This window comes from Pyrgilauda ruficollis, unplaced genomic scaffold (genome assembly GCF_017590135.1).
Source record: "Pyrgilauda ruficollis isolate IOZ18807 unplaced genomic scaffold, ASM1759013v1 scaffold60, whole genome shotgun sequence".
NCBI classification, from domain to species: Eukaryota; Metazoa; Chordata; class Aves; order Passeriformes; family Passeridae; genus Pyrgilauda; species Pyrgilauda ruficollis.
In genome coordinates, this window is record NW_024527711.1 from 1,532,952 (window position 1) to 1,551,064 (window position 18,113).

The 18,113-nt window shown below is 43.0% G+C and overlaps 1 protein-coding gene across 2 annotated transcripts; it reads left to right on the plus strand.

The window, feature by feature from the left end:
* The first annotated feature begins 284 nt into the window (after positions 1-284).
* DDIAS (DNA damage induced apoptosis suppressor) lies at positions 285-9,772 on the plus strand. 2 transcript variants are annotated; one of them, XM_041483698.1, is made up of 7 exons: positions 285-388; positions 485-583; positions 3,033-3,161; positions 3,916-4,077; positions 5,157-5,274; positions 7,037-7,705; positions 8,296-8,511. In XM_041483698.1, the coding sequence occupies exons 3-7, from the start codon at positions 3,049-3,051 to the stop codon at positions 8,359-8,361; spliced, it is 1,128 nt and encodes a 375-aa protein (XP_041339632.1). In that variant the 5' UTR covers positions 285-388; positions 485-583; positions 3,033-3,048; the 3' UTR covers positions 8,362-8,511. The 2 variants fall into 2 exon arrangements, with proteins under 2 accessions (XP_041339632.1, XP_041339631.1); XM_041483697.1 differs by having other exon boundaries at positions 7,037-9,772.
* The last annotated feature ends 8,341 nt before the right edge of the window (positions 9,773-18,113 follow it).

Consider the following 18,113-nt stretch of genomic DNA (forward strand, 5'->3'; position numbering starts at 1 on the left):
TGGGGGCGGGACCAACCTACACGTGCAGGGGCGGGCCCTAACCAGCGACGCCTTCCGATTGGCTGCCGGCCGGCAGTTATCTCGCGCGGACCTTCGCGATTGGCTGAGGCGGCTTCCATAGGTGTTTCGGCCGCGCGGCCTCCCGCGGGGAGGCAGCGATTGGCTGTCCGAAGCACGTGACCCCCCGTCTCTCCTCGCCGACATTCTCGCTTTGTGATTGGGCGAGAGGGGCCGCTCTCCCCACGGATTGCATCGCGATTGGCTGAGCGCCGCCTCGTCCCGCCCCCGTGGCGGCCCTCAGCAGCTGCGCTTCCGCCCTTCCGCTCTGCCCTCAGGGGCTGCGATCGCCCGGCGGCCGAGCCCGTGCTGCTCCGCCGGCCCGGCCCGGGTGAGTCGAACCCGACCGGCCGCTGGCTGTCGGCCTGGGGAGGCTCAGGGGTGCAAACAGCAGCGAGGTGTGTTAACGTGCTTTGGTTTTCCTTAGGGAGAGAGCGAGGCAGCGGGATCAGCAGAGGGCAGCAGGAGCCGCGCCGCTGGAAACAGGAGCAGCTGGAGGGCTCTGATTGCCCGGCCGGGCGCTGAGGTTTGCGTGGTTTGGCTTGTTACAAAAAGTTCAAGTAAAACAAAGCTGTTCGTGCCGACCTCTTTCAGTCTGCCTCCCGGTAGTGAGTTCGGTATTTCTTCCAAAGGGAACTAGAGGTGGAGATCCTGAGTCTGTTTGCTCTTGACAGAACCTGTGTGAGCACTTCCACGCTGTGCTTTATCTCCCGTATTTCAGTTTATTACTTGCAGTGTTCTATGTTTTCTGGGGTGTGCGTTTGTGGGGTTTTTTGTTTTGTTGTGTGTTTTTTAATATCTCATAAAAGCGCAGGTAACAAGAACTACATAAACTTTGTTTCTGGAATTCTGAGTTGAAAACAGGTGGGAATGAAGCACATGCTAGTTTCTCCAAGCCCACCTTTTTGGGCAATAAAAAAAAATCAGACTTAACTTTATTACTCCTTTTCTATATATTGATGTATTTTCCGTGTACTTTTTACTGTTATCTTGGGCTAAAACAGAATCTTTGTTACTAAAACAAAATCTTTGTTACTAAAACAAAACAGTTCCCTTTTGGTAAGAGTCGAAGGCATGCACCGTTCAATATACTGAGTCAAGTTAGTTTCTATATGTTCCGAAGAAATGGTTTTTTTCTTATTTTCTTTGGTCCCCTGTTACAGCTTTTCCCTTTCCCTACCTCCATTTTCCAGATGTAGGGAATACTGGGATTCTTTTTTTTTTTTTTCGTCTGAACTACTCAGAGGCAATGAGTTTAGTCACTCACATTTTTTTAGTACTCAGTGTTACAGAACTTGTTTTTACCAGGATATGCTGAGAAAGGTGTTCCAAAGGGCAAAGGAACAGCCTGTAAGTTGAACTTTCTGGTGTCAAAATACGAACAAAACATCGTTGTTGATTATAGAATGCGGGATTTTTTTTTAACCTGTAAAAGCCATACTTCAGTCTCCTCTATCTCTTTGGTCTTTTGCCTCTCAGAGAGAGTTTTGGGATGAAGGTGTGGAATTCCCATCCTATTCTGCAGTTTATATCAAAGAGAGATTTATATTTAGCTACAGCTGTGATAAAAGAGCTTTTGCACATACAGGCTTTTAAGGAGTTGTTTGATTGAGCTGTAGAGAACATTTTGGCCATTTGAGTTGGAACTCTGTGCTTTGTTATTGGCTGAGGCTCCAAGTGACTTGGTCTAGTGGAAGATGTCCCTGCTCATGGCATTGGGGCTGGAACTAGGTGATGTTTAAGGTCCCTTCCAACCCAAGCCATTCCAGGATTCTGTGATTGCTGTCTACACTTTTTTAACATCTGCTAAAAAAAAAAAAAAAAAAAAAAAAAATTTTTTTTTTAAAAAAAGGGGTCAAAATACGAACAAAACATCGTTGTTGATTATAGAATGCGGGATTTTTTTTTAACCTGTAAAAGCCATACTTGAGTCTCCTCTATCTCTTTGGTCTTTTGCCTCTCAGAGAGAGTTTTGGGATGAAGGTGTGGAATTCCCATCCTATTCTGCAGTTTATATCAAAGAGAGATTTATATTTAGCTACAGCTGTGATAAAAGAGCTTTTGCACATACAGGCTTTTAAGGAGTTGTTTGATTGAGCTGTAGAGAACATTTTGGCCATTTGAGTTGGAACTCTGTGCTTTGTTATTGGCTGAGGCTCCAAGTGACTTGGTCTAGTGGAAGATGTCCCTGCTCATGGCATTGGGGCTGGAACTAGGTGATGTTTAAGGTCCCTTCCAACCCAAGCCATTCCAGGATTCTGTGATTGCTGTCTACACTTTTTTAACATCTGCTAAAAAAGAAAAGTTGTCTATCTAAAATAGTGGAAGTTTCCTAAAACTTGATGTTTTGGGCAGTATAGTATAATAAAGCCAAAATAAATCTGCAGGAAATAATACTGAATAAAAACAAACTCATTCCTATTTGTTTAAATGTTTATTTCATTATTTATTTGTCAAATTTGTGCAGCCTCTGTTGACCAGGAGCTGCCCTTTTAGCTCAAGGAGCATGACATAGGAGCAAACATCGTTGCTGTTGTGAGCCTTTTTCAGGATTTTCTGAGTAACCTCTCCAAGTCATTGGTGTTGAAACATTTGTAGAATTACAAGTGCAGAATCATTTCAGTTTTTAACCCCATGTTGTAACTTCACTCTAAATTAAGGAAAATAATTAGAAAGCTGTTGCCTGCAGTGCTGTGCCCAAGGATAATTCTGATAAAGATCCCTAAAGGCAAGTGAGAATTTGCATGATCTGTGTGCAGTGGTGTGCAAATGCCATGAACAGTTCCTTCATATTGCATAACTTTACCCTTTTTTCTTATTATTTTTAAGAGCTAATTAATAGAATTTCTGTTTTCAAAGAGAGATCATCATGTCCAGAAGGCTGCTGTTCAAAATGTTAAAACAACCCGACTGAAAGCAGTTAATATTAACACCTCATGAGAACTCTTCTAACCGTTTCAACTTACTCGTTTCAGGTGATGCTGTGAGCACATGAATAGTGTGCAGGGACTCTTGGCTGCCTCTGTAATTTCCATCCAGAATTCCTGCTTTGTCTATCCTGCCTGTCAAAACTGCTTTTCTAGGCTGATACTGAATTCCAGGAGGTATGTCCTGTTTTGGGGATCATGTACTGATTTCCATTAACTTGGGGATGTCTGTTAGCTGAACACTAAACAAAGTGGTGGAAATCCAGCCCCTCCAGATCAAATCCTGATTTTATTTTTTTTATCTCATTCTGCATCTGCAGTGCACCTGGTAGTCCTGTGTGACTCTTCACTGAGCGCATGTCCAGAAAGAGATGAGCTTTCTTTTTTAATTGCAGTGGTGGGTGAAATCTCTGACACACAGAAGAACAGTAAATCAATGAAAGTCAGCGCTAAATGGAAGGAGCTGACTTTGTAAAACAAAGATATCTGTTGTTTCAGATGCTGAAGTACAAAATAACAGTGCTGTTTCCTGATTATTTCTTAAACCTAGGTATTTGTACTCAAGCTGCAGGAGGAAAAATACCAAACAAGAATGAAATGTGAGAGAAATGAGCGCAGGAAATTCAAAATTGCACCCCAACAATCTCTCAAAACCCACTGTCCCTTCAATTTCACAACAGGCTAGCATTTAATAAATCAGTGAAAGAAACCAGAGGCATTCTGTCGTAATACATACATCTTGCTCTGAGCCTTTGGTAAGATTAATGCCTCAAGGAGTCAAGAGTAAGGAAAAAAATCTTACAGTTTTTAATGGAATATTTGATACATTATAGGAGTAATATTTACAGCTGCAGATAAATTCTTACCTCAGCAGTGATGAACAGAAGTTCATCTATTCAATCTTTTTTATCCTTCTACTGTCTTTTGCCAGGTTCAACTGTCTAAAATGTGGCTGCACAGGTGAAGCTAAAGATGCAAGCTACAGATATAGATTGTCCCTAAAGATTGCTGACACTAATGATTTGTTTGACATCACTGTTTTTGGAAGTTGCTTAGATCCATTCTTTGGGGTCACCGCAGAGAATCTGCAGAGGTAAGGAATAGATTGTCTGACCATATAGCTGCTGCTATTTATTCAGCCTAAAAAAAGCTGCAATGAGCCTAGATGGTGGGAAGATGAGTGGGAAGTAACTGCTGAAGTGCTCCCTTCCAGCATTTCCTTGGTACCCATCACCTTAAGAAAGTGTGGAAGTTTGTTTCTTCCTGAAATCTTGATGTTTTGAGATGCATTACTTCTAGGTAGTAGAAGAAATCCTCCACTTGTCAATTGAAGGCTGCTACTACCTGTTAAGTGAGCCTCACTGCTTGATTGGTTTGGCTTCTTCCTTGTGTCCTTTCTCCTTTTTTTGAGATGATTGAATTTTCTTTGTTTAAGTAAGTTAGCTTTTCTAGATAGAGCCTCTGGGTTTTCTTTTCTAACAGTTTGAATGCACCTTGTGTCTATTTGGCAGTATGACCAAATTTTCCTGAAGAAAGAGGGGATTTCTAAGAAAGTCTGTTAGTCCTCAGAGCATGACCACCCACATTATAGGCTTCAGATTTTCTAAAATGTGGAACTGCCAGGATGGGATATTCAGATAGATTCCCTGCTTCTTTCTCTACTCTGTTACCTTCCCAATACCTTGGCTCAAAGATGAATTGTTTGTAATGGCATATTAGCAGCATTAATGACATGCTCGTGACAGGCATTCTGCCCTACACTGCTGTACTGCTGTCAGCTGTGGAAAGCAGTTCTTTCCATGTCTTACATGGATACTACCATGCTGTAAAGGCTGGGCAGGAAGGATGTGTAAGGAATAGCAGCATCTTGACCAGCATTGTACAGTCACTGTGTTGGCAGAAAAATCACAACCACGGGGGGAACGCCTGAAAGTTGTGTGTGTATTAAACTTGTTCACAGTGGTTGTTTTGCTTACTTTATCTCACTAACAAGTTAGGTGAACTAAAGAATTTATAGGTTCATGGTTTTCCTGTTTTCATTGTGAGTTTAGTTGAAGCTAGCACAAAATCTTTTCCTTAACATGTGTTCTCATTAACACTATACTACAGCTAAAATGCTGTGTAAGGCTTCTTCCTCTGTTGGTCCAATGCTTCCGTGTGATTTTATTCTAGGTATATTCAAAACTTGAATCAGCTGTCAGAAGAAACAAACACAGAGTCAACTACAAGAGCATTGGTTCAAGCAGTGGAAACCTGTTTCATTGGAAAAAGGTTTATATTTGGAGTGAAGGTAACTTTTAATCCACGTTATGGCCTTTTAATGAGTTTCTGTAGCCAGTTAGGGGCACAGACTGAGTTATCAAAGCTTCATGTACAGCTTCTTTTGGGAATTTGAGAAAGTGTAAGGCTAGGACATGAGAAGGACTCTGCTTCTTTTCCCCAAAACTCCTGTGGTTTTTTGGGTTTTTTTTTTGAATGAGTCACATCTAAAATCATCTTGAATGGCAGTAGTCAGCTTAACAGCTTGTCAGGGTGCTTTTTGGAGAGCCTGAGCAATGCCAGCTCCTGTGCATATCAGTAACAGCTTGGAGCCTGTAAAAAAACCATGTACGGTTGGAGCAAGAAACAGACTCTCTTTCCAAGCACTGCCCTACCTTTCCCATGCCGTGTATTCTCCTTTCCAGTCTAAAATGTAAGGACAAGCACGTCCTCTTGTAGCATTTTAATATTTCTGGATTTAAGAGCATTTTCAAAATGTTATTAAAGTACAGCTGTTCAACATCTGCACTGGTGGCTCTTTTAAGTGTTTAACACACTTTGAAATATTAGTTCTTAGCAATATTTCTATAGAAACAGTCTTCAAAGTTCTCTTCAAGTGGTGCTTATGTGAGTCATTCATATTATGAAATCTGCGAACTAAATCCTATCTGGCAGGTGTTTTGCCTCTCCCACAGGTTGTATCTGAACTGAGATTTTTCCTGATGTACAGCATCTTAAGTAATGGAAGTTGGAGAACTTCTTGGATTAACTTTACTTACCTGCAACCCTTGACCAGGTCTCTGGGCCTGATGCCTTAACAAATGTAACTAATCCTCAATATGACCAGCCTTGTGGCTGCTCCTGCACACACAAGAGCTGAACACACATTCAAAGACTTTGCTCAGCCCTTGGCTGTAGACATTTCTAGTTGTGTTCAGCTGTGTATATGTCCTGGATAATACTCAGAGTCAGCATAACACACTTTTGAAGACTTACCTAGGAGGGTGTTGCCCTTGGCTAACAGCTTTCAGCCTTAAACCTTGCACAGACTCAGGGAGGAGGAGGGTTGTTGGAGATAACTATATCTGCTTTTTGGCCTCTGTGGCTTTGCCAGACCTTGAGGGGTAGATGAGAAAGGGTTTATCCACTTCTTAAAATATGAGCTAATTCACTCTCTGTTTAATGTCATTTTTCACCTGTAATTTCAGTGTAGAGAGAAGCAGGTTTTATAAAGAATTGCAATTGAAGCTCCTTTGCAACACTGCTCTCTGAAAAAAATGAGAGCAGATAAAGGTCCTAGCTTATTTCCCTTTCACGGATGTAGTGCACAGAAGGTACCACGCTGGCTTTGGCAGCTGAGCTGCCAAGTCAAGTGTCTGGTACCAGAGTGCTTTGTTTCAAGTGCTGCCCAGTGCCTCCTGCATAAAAGCAAAGCACTGGCCTTAGGCTGCCAGCCATTCACACTGAACTGCACTAGAGGAGGCCCGGAAGCATTCAGTGCCCTAAATGGAGGAAGAAATTTTCTGTGAAGTCCTTTCTCAGAGTTCTTGGTTGTTTTTCCAGCTCCAAAACTTGTAATTGCAACAAGCAAAGAACCTCTCACTGTGATGCCCTTTACAGCCCTTGCCAGGGTTTATTTCCCAGGGAGGGTCTTGTGTGACAGGCTGTTTTGTATTCTCTCCCCTGCAGATCCTGACAAAAAGGGAGATCTAAATTTACTCCTGACTTAAAAAACATGTGTTAATTTTTTTTTTTAAGTTGATTGGTTTGTTGTTTTCTTTCCCCCCACCCAGGTTTGTGCAAGGGGAGATGAAGGGCATTCTGCTGCCAGCAGCACCTTGCAGAAGTGTTCCAGAATTAATAGAAGTACAAAAAACCTTGTGGCGTGCCAGATCTTCCCGCCAAATGCTGCTGTTACAGGCTTCACTGTTATCAGCTACTTAGATCGTCTCCTGCAGTCGGCAAAATTCAGGAGCTGTAAGGACAGCTCATATTTACCTGATGCGTCATCAGCTCCCATAGATGAACCTCTCAGTGAGCTCAGCAGCTTGTCTAGCCTGAGCAGGAGCTCCTGTTTTGTTCAGTCTAGTGGCAGGGAAAGTTTTTTAGGGTGCTGGCAGCAATCCTTAAGTCTGACTTCATCTGTTGCTTGGGTAACAGCGGAAGACTTTCCCACTCTGGAAGTGGGAAAACTGGTGAGTGAACAGCATGAACAAGAGGAGAAGCCTGTCTCTGCAGAATTGGGCAGTGTAAGCCTCAACAATCAAACTCTATGGGACTCACAGTTTCTGATCTCTTCTGTGAAGGAAGGGGATAAAGAGCAGGATAAGGAATCGAGTTCACAGCTTAGTTGTACTGATGGTATCTCTGCAACTGATAAATTGGAGAGAGTTTCCTCTTCAAACACCAAATGTTCACATGGAAACGGTTCCAAGTTGTTACAACATCCCTTGGAATCTGAGGTAAAAAACAATTACCCAAAAACTAATAATAGAGATTATTGTTACGCAGAAAAATCCCACAATGTCTTTGTTTGCAAGAGAGATGTCTCAGCTCCTAATCACGTAAACGTAGCTGGAGTGTCTCAGAGGGACTCTATGCTTTGGGAAGAACTCCCATTCTCAGAAAGCCTAAATGAATTGTTAGCTAGAATAGACGATGGCAGGAGTGTTGTAACATCACCCAACCTTGATGCAGGCAAACTTGTCCATCTTGAAAGTAGCAAGTTGGGTGTAAGTCTTAACAAATCATATTCCAGGCAAGCTGTAGGTGATTTGCCTGCAGCCAGTGTCTCAGGGAGGCTCTTGCCACCAGCAGGGAATGACAGGTGGGAGACCACAGTCTTCGCTTGTCTTCAGTCAAATGCAAACCCTCCAAGTGATGTCTCACAATATGAGTCTTCCCCTAGTGATTTATCTTCAACCCTCACAGAAGGTGATGAAGATAAATCATCCTCGCCAGTTACACCAGAGCCTTCTGTTTCTCAAAGCAGATGTGTGCAGTCCAAAGAAGCAAATAATGACCCTGCAAATTCATCTTGGTCTTTTATTAGGCTGCATGGAGAAACCTCCTGTTCAAAAAAGAGCAAGACAGCCACCTGTGTGCATCCTGCATGTGAAAGCTGTTTAGCTTCTTGGGAAAATAAAGAAAACTATTCTACACCAAGCCAAAAAACAGATCTTACACTCACAGGGGCCCAGGTCGCTGATCCACCAACTCCCAACAAATCAAGAAGTATATATAAAAGAGAATTAAAACCATTGACAGAACTGTCAGATAATGCCTTCAGAAGTGTTAGTAGGAAAGAGCTGCAGTGGAACATCTTCCCTGAAGGCAGATACAATGCTTCTGCTGATCTCTTTGATGCAAGTGTAAGAGATGTGGCAAAACCTGTGGAATTCTTAAATAAATCATGTAATTCTTTAATACAGGAAGATAGTTTGACAGAGAAGGTCACAGCTGAATCAGTGCTTTCTCCTGGAGGTGTTCCTTGTACCAGTTCAAAACTGAGCTCATCCCTACCCAGGTCCCCTCATACTTTTAGCAAGCACAGCACACCTGTAACTTACTCCTTTTGGGATTCAGAATGCAGTTCAGTTTGTGCTCAGGACTTCGTTCCTTATTCACAGTCAACTCCTATGACAAAACCTCTACAGAAACTATGGCCTGTTGGAGAAAGAAGCACTTTTATCACCCTCTTCACCCCTAAAAATCCCACTAAAATCCATTCCAAATGCAAGCGATCCAGGTCTTCCTTTCAGAACACTCTGCTGCAGCAGCTTACCGGCAAGTTAGTGAAACGTGAGAGACCAAGCAACAGGAAAGACAAAGAAAGTGGTAGCTCTGCTTCCCAGAAGTTCCTGAGCAGCAAACTGCCTGCCAGCTTGGAGGAGTGGATCCCTCCATCTTCAAACAAAGGGTTGAAACCAACTGCATCTTTAAATTTAAAAGCAGTTAGCTGGGCTGCTGACTTGCAGTCCACCTGTGGGCACGCTGGCAGGAACCCTATTTCTGAAAGCAGGAAGAACAGTGAAAATTATGAATATCTCATCCAAAATGAGAGAATAAGCCCTGGGGATAGAGCCAAGATTCTAACAACTCCTTTATCTGCAAGTGTCACCAAGACCTTGTTTTTAAGTCATCCTGTCCTGAAAACTTGTTCCGCTTCAGAAGGTGAGAATCGCCTCTCAGGTGGAAATTATTCAGGGGTTGTGTTGGAAAGGCCAACTGTCTGGTCCCCTGAGCTGTTCTTCCAAGCACAGACCCCTTTTACCAAGAAGCCAAAATACTAGGAAAGATGCATTTCTATGCTGTGTTCTTTTTAATTTTTTTAAACTTGGGAAGGATCTGGTGGAAGAAAAGAGCTATTTAAAAGTTAAATTGTTTATACACCTGGCAGCATATGTCTTGCAAAGAGGAGTTAGGTTTATTTTCAGACCTTTGTACCACAGAGATGAGGGAAATTAGAATTTGCAGTTAATTTTCTTGAAAATTAATTAGGATGTGCAATAAACACCTTTGTAAATGTGTGAGTATTGAATAGATCTCTCTTCATAAAGTACAAGTAGGTGAAGTGTTTTAATGTTCACTACTGTCTTTACATCACAAGAGCAGCACTGGAATCCATGTCCACTCCAGATTCTTGCCTGTTGACTCTTGGGAGAAGGGCCAAGTTTTCATGGAAGATTTGATGGTGCCTTTTATCTGAGCCCATTGGGATCCTGTGACAGCCTTGAGTTGGGTGGAGGGAGCCATCCTGAGAGCTTGGTGCAGCTCCCAGTTTTCCTACAGGCTTTTTCAAGTTAAAGATTGCTAGTGGCAGGTTCCTGACAGTGTCTTCCCTCTCCATGTTTTAAGGTCTTCTGTATCCCAAATCCAAGCCAGCTGCATTTAGGATCACTGAACAGAGAAATCTTGGATTTGCTGCTTGTAAGCTTGTACATCAGGTACTGCAGAAAGATGTGGGAATCTGGTGGCACAGGATCTGAGCAGCCTGAAAATGCTGACATTTTGTTGTGAGTGTTTTAAGGTCCTACTGTGGCCCCAGGGGATGCACCACACTTGTAGAACCAGAAACAGACCTAAAAGTAACTTCTGCACCTTCTAATCAAATGCTTTTCTCTTTGAGAGATGGGACAGAGAAGGGTCTTTGGAATCAAACAAGCTTCTCCTGTGGCTGAGCAGGATATAAATGAGGTACAGCCTCTCCTGCCAAGGGTGCAGATGTGCTGGGCTGTAGGCTGACCCAAGAAAAAGTTACACATGGTTATGCAGCAGGTCTGCACAGGTAAATTCCTTCTACAAAGAAGCTTTTTCAAGTCAGCATTGGTTGGTTTGGTTATTTTTTTTTCTCTCCTTATTTACAGTTAAAATCTAGGCATAGGTTCAAAGACTTGCCTGGTGTTGAAAGGACATGGAGCACAGCTCTGGAGATCACTGAAAGACCTTATCTCTTCTTGCTGTCCCCAGCAAGAATCTCAAGCACACCACAAAAGTTCCTCTGGTATTTAAGGATCCTGAAACAGCAGATGGCAGTGGAAAGAGGCGCAAGATTTCTTCTGACAGGTCCAAGCCTAGAGCTCTGCAGTCCCTGAACCCTAGACATAAACATAAGAAAAAGGAACATCTTGTACAGCAAAGAGAGAGACAGAAAAAAAGCAGAATTAGACATCACAATTTTAAACAATGTTTAATTGATAAGCTGATGATGTTTTTAAACTGACAGAGGGGAAATTTAGGTTAGACACCTAGAAAAAGTTCTTCACCATGAGGGTGGTGAGGCACTGGCAGAGGTTGCCCAGAGAAGCTGTGGATACCCCATCCCTGAAAGCCTTCAAGGCCAGGTTGGATGTGGCTCTGAGCAAGCTGGTGTAGCGGAAGGTGTCCCTGCCCATGGCAGGGGGATTGGAACAAGATCTTTGAAGTCCCTTCCAACCCAAAACCATTCTGTGGTTCTGTGACCAAGGTAACCTGTGGCTGGAGTTGCTTGCTAAGTGTGGTGCCAGTGACAGCAGAACATGGCAGAGCTCTGCTGTAAAGGACACAGAGCTCCCTGTGCAAGGCCTCCTGGCACAGCCAGAAGAAGTTTGCAAGAGCTTTGCAAGCTGCTGCTGAGTTGTCCAGCTGAGCTTTAGCCCAGCAAATCGGCACCAAAACCACACCAGGGCTGCTTTAGTCAGGGTAGGGCAGGGCTCCAGGATGAGGCCAAGTGAAAAGGCCTGGACTCATGCCTGCATTTACCAAGTGCTGTGCCTATTGGAAAGATTTTATGTATTGCAAATAAAATCCTACTTGATGAACCCTTGGGGCAAGTGGAAAAGGAGGAAGAAATGTTGCCTGCCTGGAAATTATAAATCTGCATGGATAGCTTATGTAGAAGAAATGAAGTGAAAGACAGCATTACTCATACCCAAATCACTGAGCATAGGGAAGGCAATACAGAAAAAGGTTTTAAGGCATCATAAGACTTGAAACCAGTTTTTTCTACTACAGCACATAATGGGGTACTGCAGTTATCACTGGCTCTTTAAGCACTCCCTTGTGATGAACTGGATAGATACCCACTCTATCACCAGGAGTTAGAGTTGATCCAAGTGAGACACCAGAGACTTGATGCAGCTGGCTATGAAACACTGCTGGGGCTTCTACATCATATACCTAACAGCACCTTGACATTAAATGTTTGGTCCAGCATGAGTGATTTTTTTTTTCAGCAGACAATTCATTCACATACTAGGGTAAGTGATAGCTTTGGTGCAGGCTGATGTGATTATAATTATAAGCTTGTGAAAAAGACTAAAGCTCAGCATGTTTAATTCTGAGGGTAGTAAAACTCCTGAAAATGCACACTGGGTTTGTGATTGATTCCCTATGCATAGAAATCCATAAATCAAGACTGGATTTTAAATTAGGCAGGACTGTCTGTGCCATACCATTGAAATTAAAGCAGGGCACTCAGATCTCCTGTGCTTTGTGCAAGAGGACTGCACACAGAGTGAGAGCAAAAAGTATTGTTGTGTGACAGGCCCCTGTCAGCAAGATGACATCTTCTGGGCAGAGCTCCCCACACGCTCGGCGTGGAGACTTTGACCATGAGAGGATGTTAGTGAGGCACAAAAAGCTCTCTTGCTTTCACTCCTGTAGTCAGTCAGCCCTGCATGTCTTCCCCTGGGCAGCTTGTTCCCTTTTTGCAGGAAGCTTTTTTGTGCTCCCGTTCCTTTCACCCTCAGCAAAGCCTGGCACAGGCTGTACCCTTGCTGCTACACCTGCTGAACAAGAAGAAGGTTGCACATCCCACTGGTTACATGCTCCTTGGAAGGAAGAGCTGCCACTCTTTACATACCCCTTACCTTTCCCCAGGAAGAGTTTGGTATGTTTTCTCCAGCCTTCACTCCCAAAAGCAATTTTTGCTCCCAACATTCCAGCCCTCCTCTCTTTCAGTAAATATTCACATCCCAAGAGGTCTGAGCATCTGAAGGATGTTTCCTTCCCCTCGTACCTACCTAGAAGCATACAGGGACTTTTCCCCATCCAAATGCCTCTCTGTTCTCTCACTGACTCAAATTGCCAGCTTCCTGGGGAAGGAAGAGCAGATGGTCCAGCCCTCATGTCAGACATTTACCAAGGAAGGAGCTTCAAGGTCATTGGAAGAGGCAATAAAAGACACATGGTGTCTTCAAGCTTCACAGCTCGTTTCTCAGTCTAAGTGTTAGCAGGAGTCATCTTTGATGTGGGGCAGAGCACAGGGGAGGAAACCTCAGCCCCAGAAGAAGTCAGAGCACAAACTTTATGTATTTACCAAAAGAAAAAATACTTAAAATGGGAGATCTTGTCCAAGAGGATTCTAGGCCTTGAGGAAGGCAGGTCACTGGGGAACTCCAGGGGAGTTCAATGAGAATGAAAACAAGTTGAAGGCTGAACAGAGGAATGGCATTAAAAAAAAAAAAAATGACTAGGTCAAAGAATAAAAGACAACCAAAGCATCCAACCATCATCCAACGTTTATCCTACACAAATCCAGCATTCTCGCATGAACAAGAGTTTAACCTGCCACAGGTTTGCAAGGTCAGTGGGTGGATGGTGCCTCTGTCGAAGGCCACCCTCTAGTGCCTGATGCTGGCATTTCTTTGGCATTTCAAATCTCTATAATTTCTCCTAATTTGAGTAATTTTTTTTCTCTTCTACTGCAGAGGGACCTTGTTCCCGTGGGCAGCAGCTCCACATCTGCTCTTCTTGTGAGGTCTCAGTGCTGCAAGAGCCTCAGTATGCTCAGCCCAAGCAGAAAATCCTCAGCAGTCATTCATTTGCTGGTCTAATGTCAAATCACGTCAATTGAATGCTTTGTACTTAAGGCAACTTTGCTTTGCAATCCAAATCAAAAACCAAACAAATCCAACACTTTAGACACCAAGTGGAAAGGATTAAACATTTATTTACATACACATACACATGTAAGCAATTTCTAAGTATAAAAATGACATTACAAATAAACATGAAGCATCATACATTCATCATCCTGGTCATCCAAAACACATTCCTTTCTCAAGCCCACTGTGCCACACATGACCACGAGAACTTAAAGAAGAGACAAGCCAAATGCTTCTGACAGTGAATGATTCACAGTTTGGTGATTTGCTAACACCTATACCCTCCCCAAAGACAGCACTACCCCACCAACGAGATCAATTGTCTGACCAGCTGTAGTGCATTTTCTCCACTGACATGGTTGTGCTTGATCAACAAAAACCACATCCTCTCCTCATCCTTCTGGCCAAATGTTTAGGAATGAGGGTTCTTGCTAAAATCCTGTACATTGTGCTAAATTCACAATTGTTGGGGAAAAGACAGCAGACCTTTGTGGGAAAAACTCCAACACAGAAAATTCCTTTAATGCTGTGACTTCCCTGGCATGGAAATCACAAACAAAATGCTGCTGTTAGTGCTTAAGCAGATTTTTAAACTACAATTCAAACTATAGTTGATGGTGTAAAATATACTTTGTTCATGCTATAAAAGAAATTACATGTTTCAATGTTGATTTGATAGTAATCAAAGCTGAGGGTAATTCAGGTTTTCTCCTGAGGAAATGAAGATGCCTTTGTAGCATCTCTAAAAATTATCATAGCTTTCAGGAAAGAGGAAATGTTTTAGATTCAAAAGTCTAAAGGTAATGCAGAGCATGACAAACTTGTCAGTTAGATAACATTACAAAGGGAAACAAGCCAGTAAACATAAAATTAAAATGCCTACTCAAAGTATTAATGAATTCAAATGAGAACGGGGTGAGTCTTTCTGTATAGATCAAAAGCAGTTTGAAAAAAATCTCATGATCTGCAAATTCACAGAACAGCCAAATATGTGCAGCAGAACAGAGTGAAATGGAAATAAAAGAGCAGAAAGAGCCTTGTCCCATATTGACAGCTGAGTGACTACAGCTGCTCCAATCTCAGGGTTTGGGGGTTTTTTTCCCTTTTGTAAACAGCTGTAGAGAATAAAATGGATGTGACATATCTGCAGTGCATCTTATTATGCTAAAAACTATGGCATATTTTAAACTACTTCCCTAATATTCAGAGATATACTTGTCACTCCCAATCAGCATAGTAACAAGCACTGGGCTTGCTCCATACTCTCATTAGAGTGCCTTTTCTCCACTGAAATGTTGGCTTCAGAAGTTAGTTTTTCCCCCTTCAGTGCTGGCTGTGTGAGTGGTAACCCTTTCTTCCCAACAGTCTGTAAGAGCTGAGGCAATGGCAGTGCCTGAAATCATAGCAGCTCTCCCCACCATAGACCAAGTATTTTATTCCCCCTCTATTAAAATGTAAAACTGGCATTCCCTCTCCTCTGCTTGCCCTTCTGTAAAGACTCAGCTGCTGGGACACTGCAGGACACTGCATTCACTAAATCTCAGTGGCAATGATGCAACCCCAGCCCTCAGACATTCACAGCACCCCCTCCCCAGTGACAGCTCCTCCTCCACACCACCCCAAGTCTCACTGGATGGAGAGCAGCACCCACCTACTCACTAGAGAGCAACTCATTTGCACCAAACCCCCATAAATTCTGAGTGTCTGAATCTCTTTTATTGGCCCTGTAAGAAGGGAAGTATTCCTTACAGGGTGTCCTGGCTGGAAGGGGCTTGTTGAATTATTAACTTTATGTCCATAGTGAGAAGCTTGAGGTGGCACAGAAAACGAGTCTCTGCTGCTTTTCTTTCTAACTAAAGCAGGAGTAAGATCTAGTGTTTCATGCAATCAGATCATCCCTCCACAGTGCTTGAGGCATGAGCAGTAATTAGAGAAGAGCAGATTCGTTGATGAGGGGTACTAGAGGAATCAAGCTTTGAGAAGTGCCGAGCTTTGCATTCGTGTGACACCAGACACTCCAGAGCCCTCGACTGCTGCCCATGAGAGCATAAGAATACTTTTTAACATCCCCTCTGCCCCAGGGAACCGTGCACAGCTAAAACCATGACTGACACAGGTTTTGGCCGAGTGATTTTTTGCCTGAGGACCAGGCCTTCAGAAAATGCTCAGCAGGGACACCACCACTGTGTATGCACGAGTGTGCATGTCCTTGAGAATGTTATCCTAAGATAAGCATAAGTGGAAAAAGCAAAGGTGCAAATGTAAAACTGGCATCTGTTTTTGAGCAATGCTGTAGCACAAACCAGAGCTAAAATTATCTTCTGAGCTTACTGGAAAAGGATAACTTGTTCAAAAAAATGTGGTCACATCCAACAAGTTCTAATTGCAAATTATTAATGGGAAAACAGAGACAATCTCTGCATATTCTAAACCCAGCTCCTGTTCATCCAGACAGATAAGGTGAGCTGTTGATCCTGGCTCTGCTCTTAAAACCAGTCTAATTTGTCACTGACAACACTTACAGCCTAAATTACACTCATTGCCACCTCATTTTCTGCCCTGTCTGGGTTATCTTCCCCCAGTTATCCCACTGACTGTATTTGAAAGAGCAAGCTTTAGACATGAGGCATTTTTTTCTGGATATGTGGCTCCTACTGGGAAAGAAACACACACCTGTAACTCACATGGCACAGCTTTTACTTCTGGTTTAAGTTACAGCTCGTTCACATGAGGGGAAAGGTTGTGATGGCGTCTCTGAGTGACAAGAGCTGGTGATCTATCCCAGCTGGATATGGTTCAGTACAGCAAAGGCAACTTTGGGTCAGGTGAGTGAGGTGGTGATTAGAAGGGTAAGTCAGAGCAAGGCGGCTGCTGCTTTGGGAGCTCTGCATCATGGTCAGCACGATTATCCTGCTGTCTGCTTTCCCAGCCAAGACAAATCCTTAACTGAGGCAGATGTGAGGTCAGTAACATTTATGGTACATTTAGCTACAGCTCAAGTGGATGATTGCATTTCAAAGACATCACCAGTTCCAGTTGAGGCTGCTCTGCTTAGGATGCACTGTATGCTTGTAAGAAATCAAGCTATTGTTTCCTCACCATTCATCATCATAAGACAAGACTCTCCTTCCAAATTACGATCCTCGAACAGCAGCTACAACAACTATTACCCACACCAACATGAGGATAGAACTGATGCAAGGAAAAAGGGTGATGTCAAACCCAAAATTTGTTGAGATTACAAAGTTTATAAAAAGAGGAAGAAAAGATGTTGATTTAATAGGGTTTTCACTACTAGAATGGATTAGAGTATTTCCTTTGGCTCCAGAGGGTTTTCTGGTGAGCCCTTATGTACAGAGACATTTAAAAAAGGATGGAGAATTTCCATACTTGATCACTGGGAATTCATAAAATATCCTCTAGAAAGACCTTTTTCTAACTGAATTAACTCAGAAACGGACTTTGTTAGTAGAGTTGGTAGGAGCCAATCACATAAGGATATTTGGTGCTTTGACACTAAAAGTAGAGCAATGCAGGATTTCAGACTAAATTTCAAAGCAAACCTTTATCAAAGCCCAGAGCAATCAAAATTGAATCTATAGATGCAATTTTAAAAGAGGATGGGATGGAGAAATGAGCACATGTAACCATCTCTTTACTTGCATTTTCTACTCCAGAGAATCATTGCAGAAATGGCTGTAGCATTCATTTCTGCCCCACAGCTGGGAGAGGGTTTCTGTGACTGTCTCCAGCCATATCTGACCCCAATGGCACCACAGCTTCCCAAAGGGCAGCATATCCTACATATTTGCTCAGCCTGTTTCAATAGCTGGAGAATTTCACCTATTTTCCAATCGAATTCAGTCTCTGACCGCAGGAATCATGCCAGCTTAACATTTCAGACTGATTTACAGACAGTCCTTCATACTGAAAAGAGAAGACAAGTGGAAAAGCAGCTGAACAAACAGCAGTCCTTAGGGATAACAAACAAGGCAAAACCCAGTGGATTTGGCTCTAATTGCATCCCTTGTCAGCAAAAGCTCTGGAAAGCCTGTTGTCCCACGTGTGTGCACCCACCGTGCTTCTGCATCACTAACTTCGACTTTCCCTCCTTTCAAATCACTGTCTCCTGTGTCAGCCCCAGTCTGCTGCCGGCATTACTGAGGCTGAAGGAATTCGATAGCCATTAACTGCTCAACCTAGACTAGCAGGAGCCAACTGCTACCAACACAGCCATCTCCAAAACAACACAAACAGCACCAGCAGGCTGACAGATTTTAGGGGCTGTTTCATGTGTTCTACAGCAAAGAACAAAGTATCTTGCCTGCTAATTTGTCATGTGTGGTTTTCATTAAATAATGATCACAGAGCCATTTAGCATTCAGCACAAACACGTATCTGACTGCACGCTCAAACAGCTTACCTGGAGGGCAAATCAAGACTTCAGTGTTCGAGGAAGGAAGAGGCACCCAACATACTGTTTCTTTACAGAGCTCATAATTTC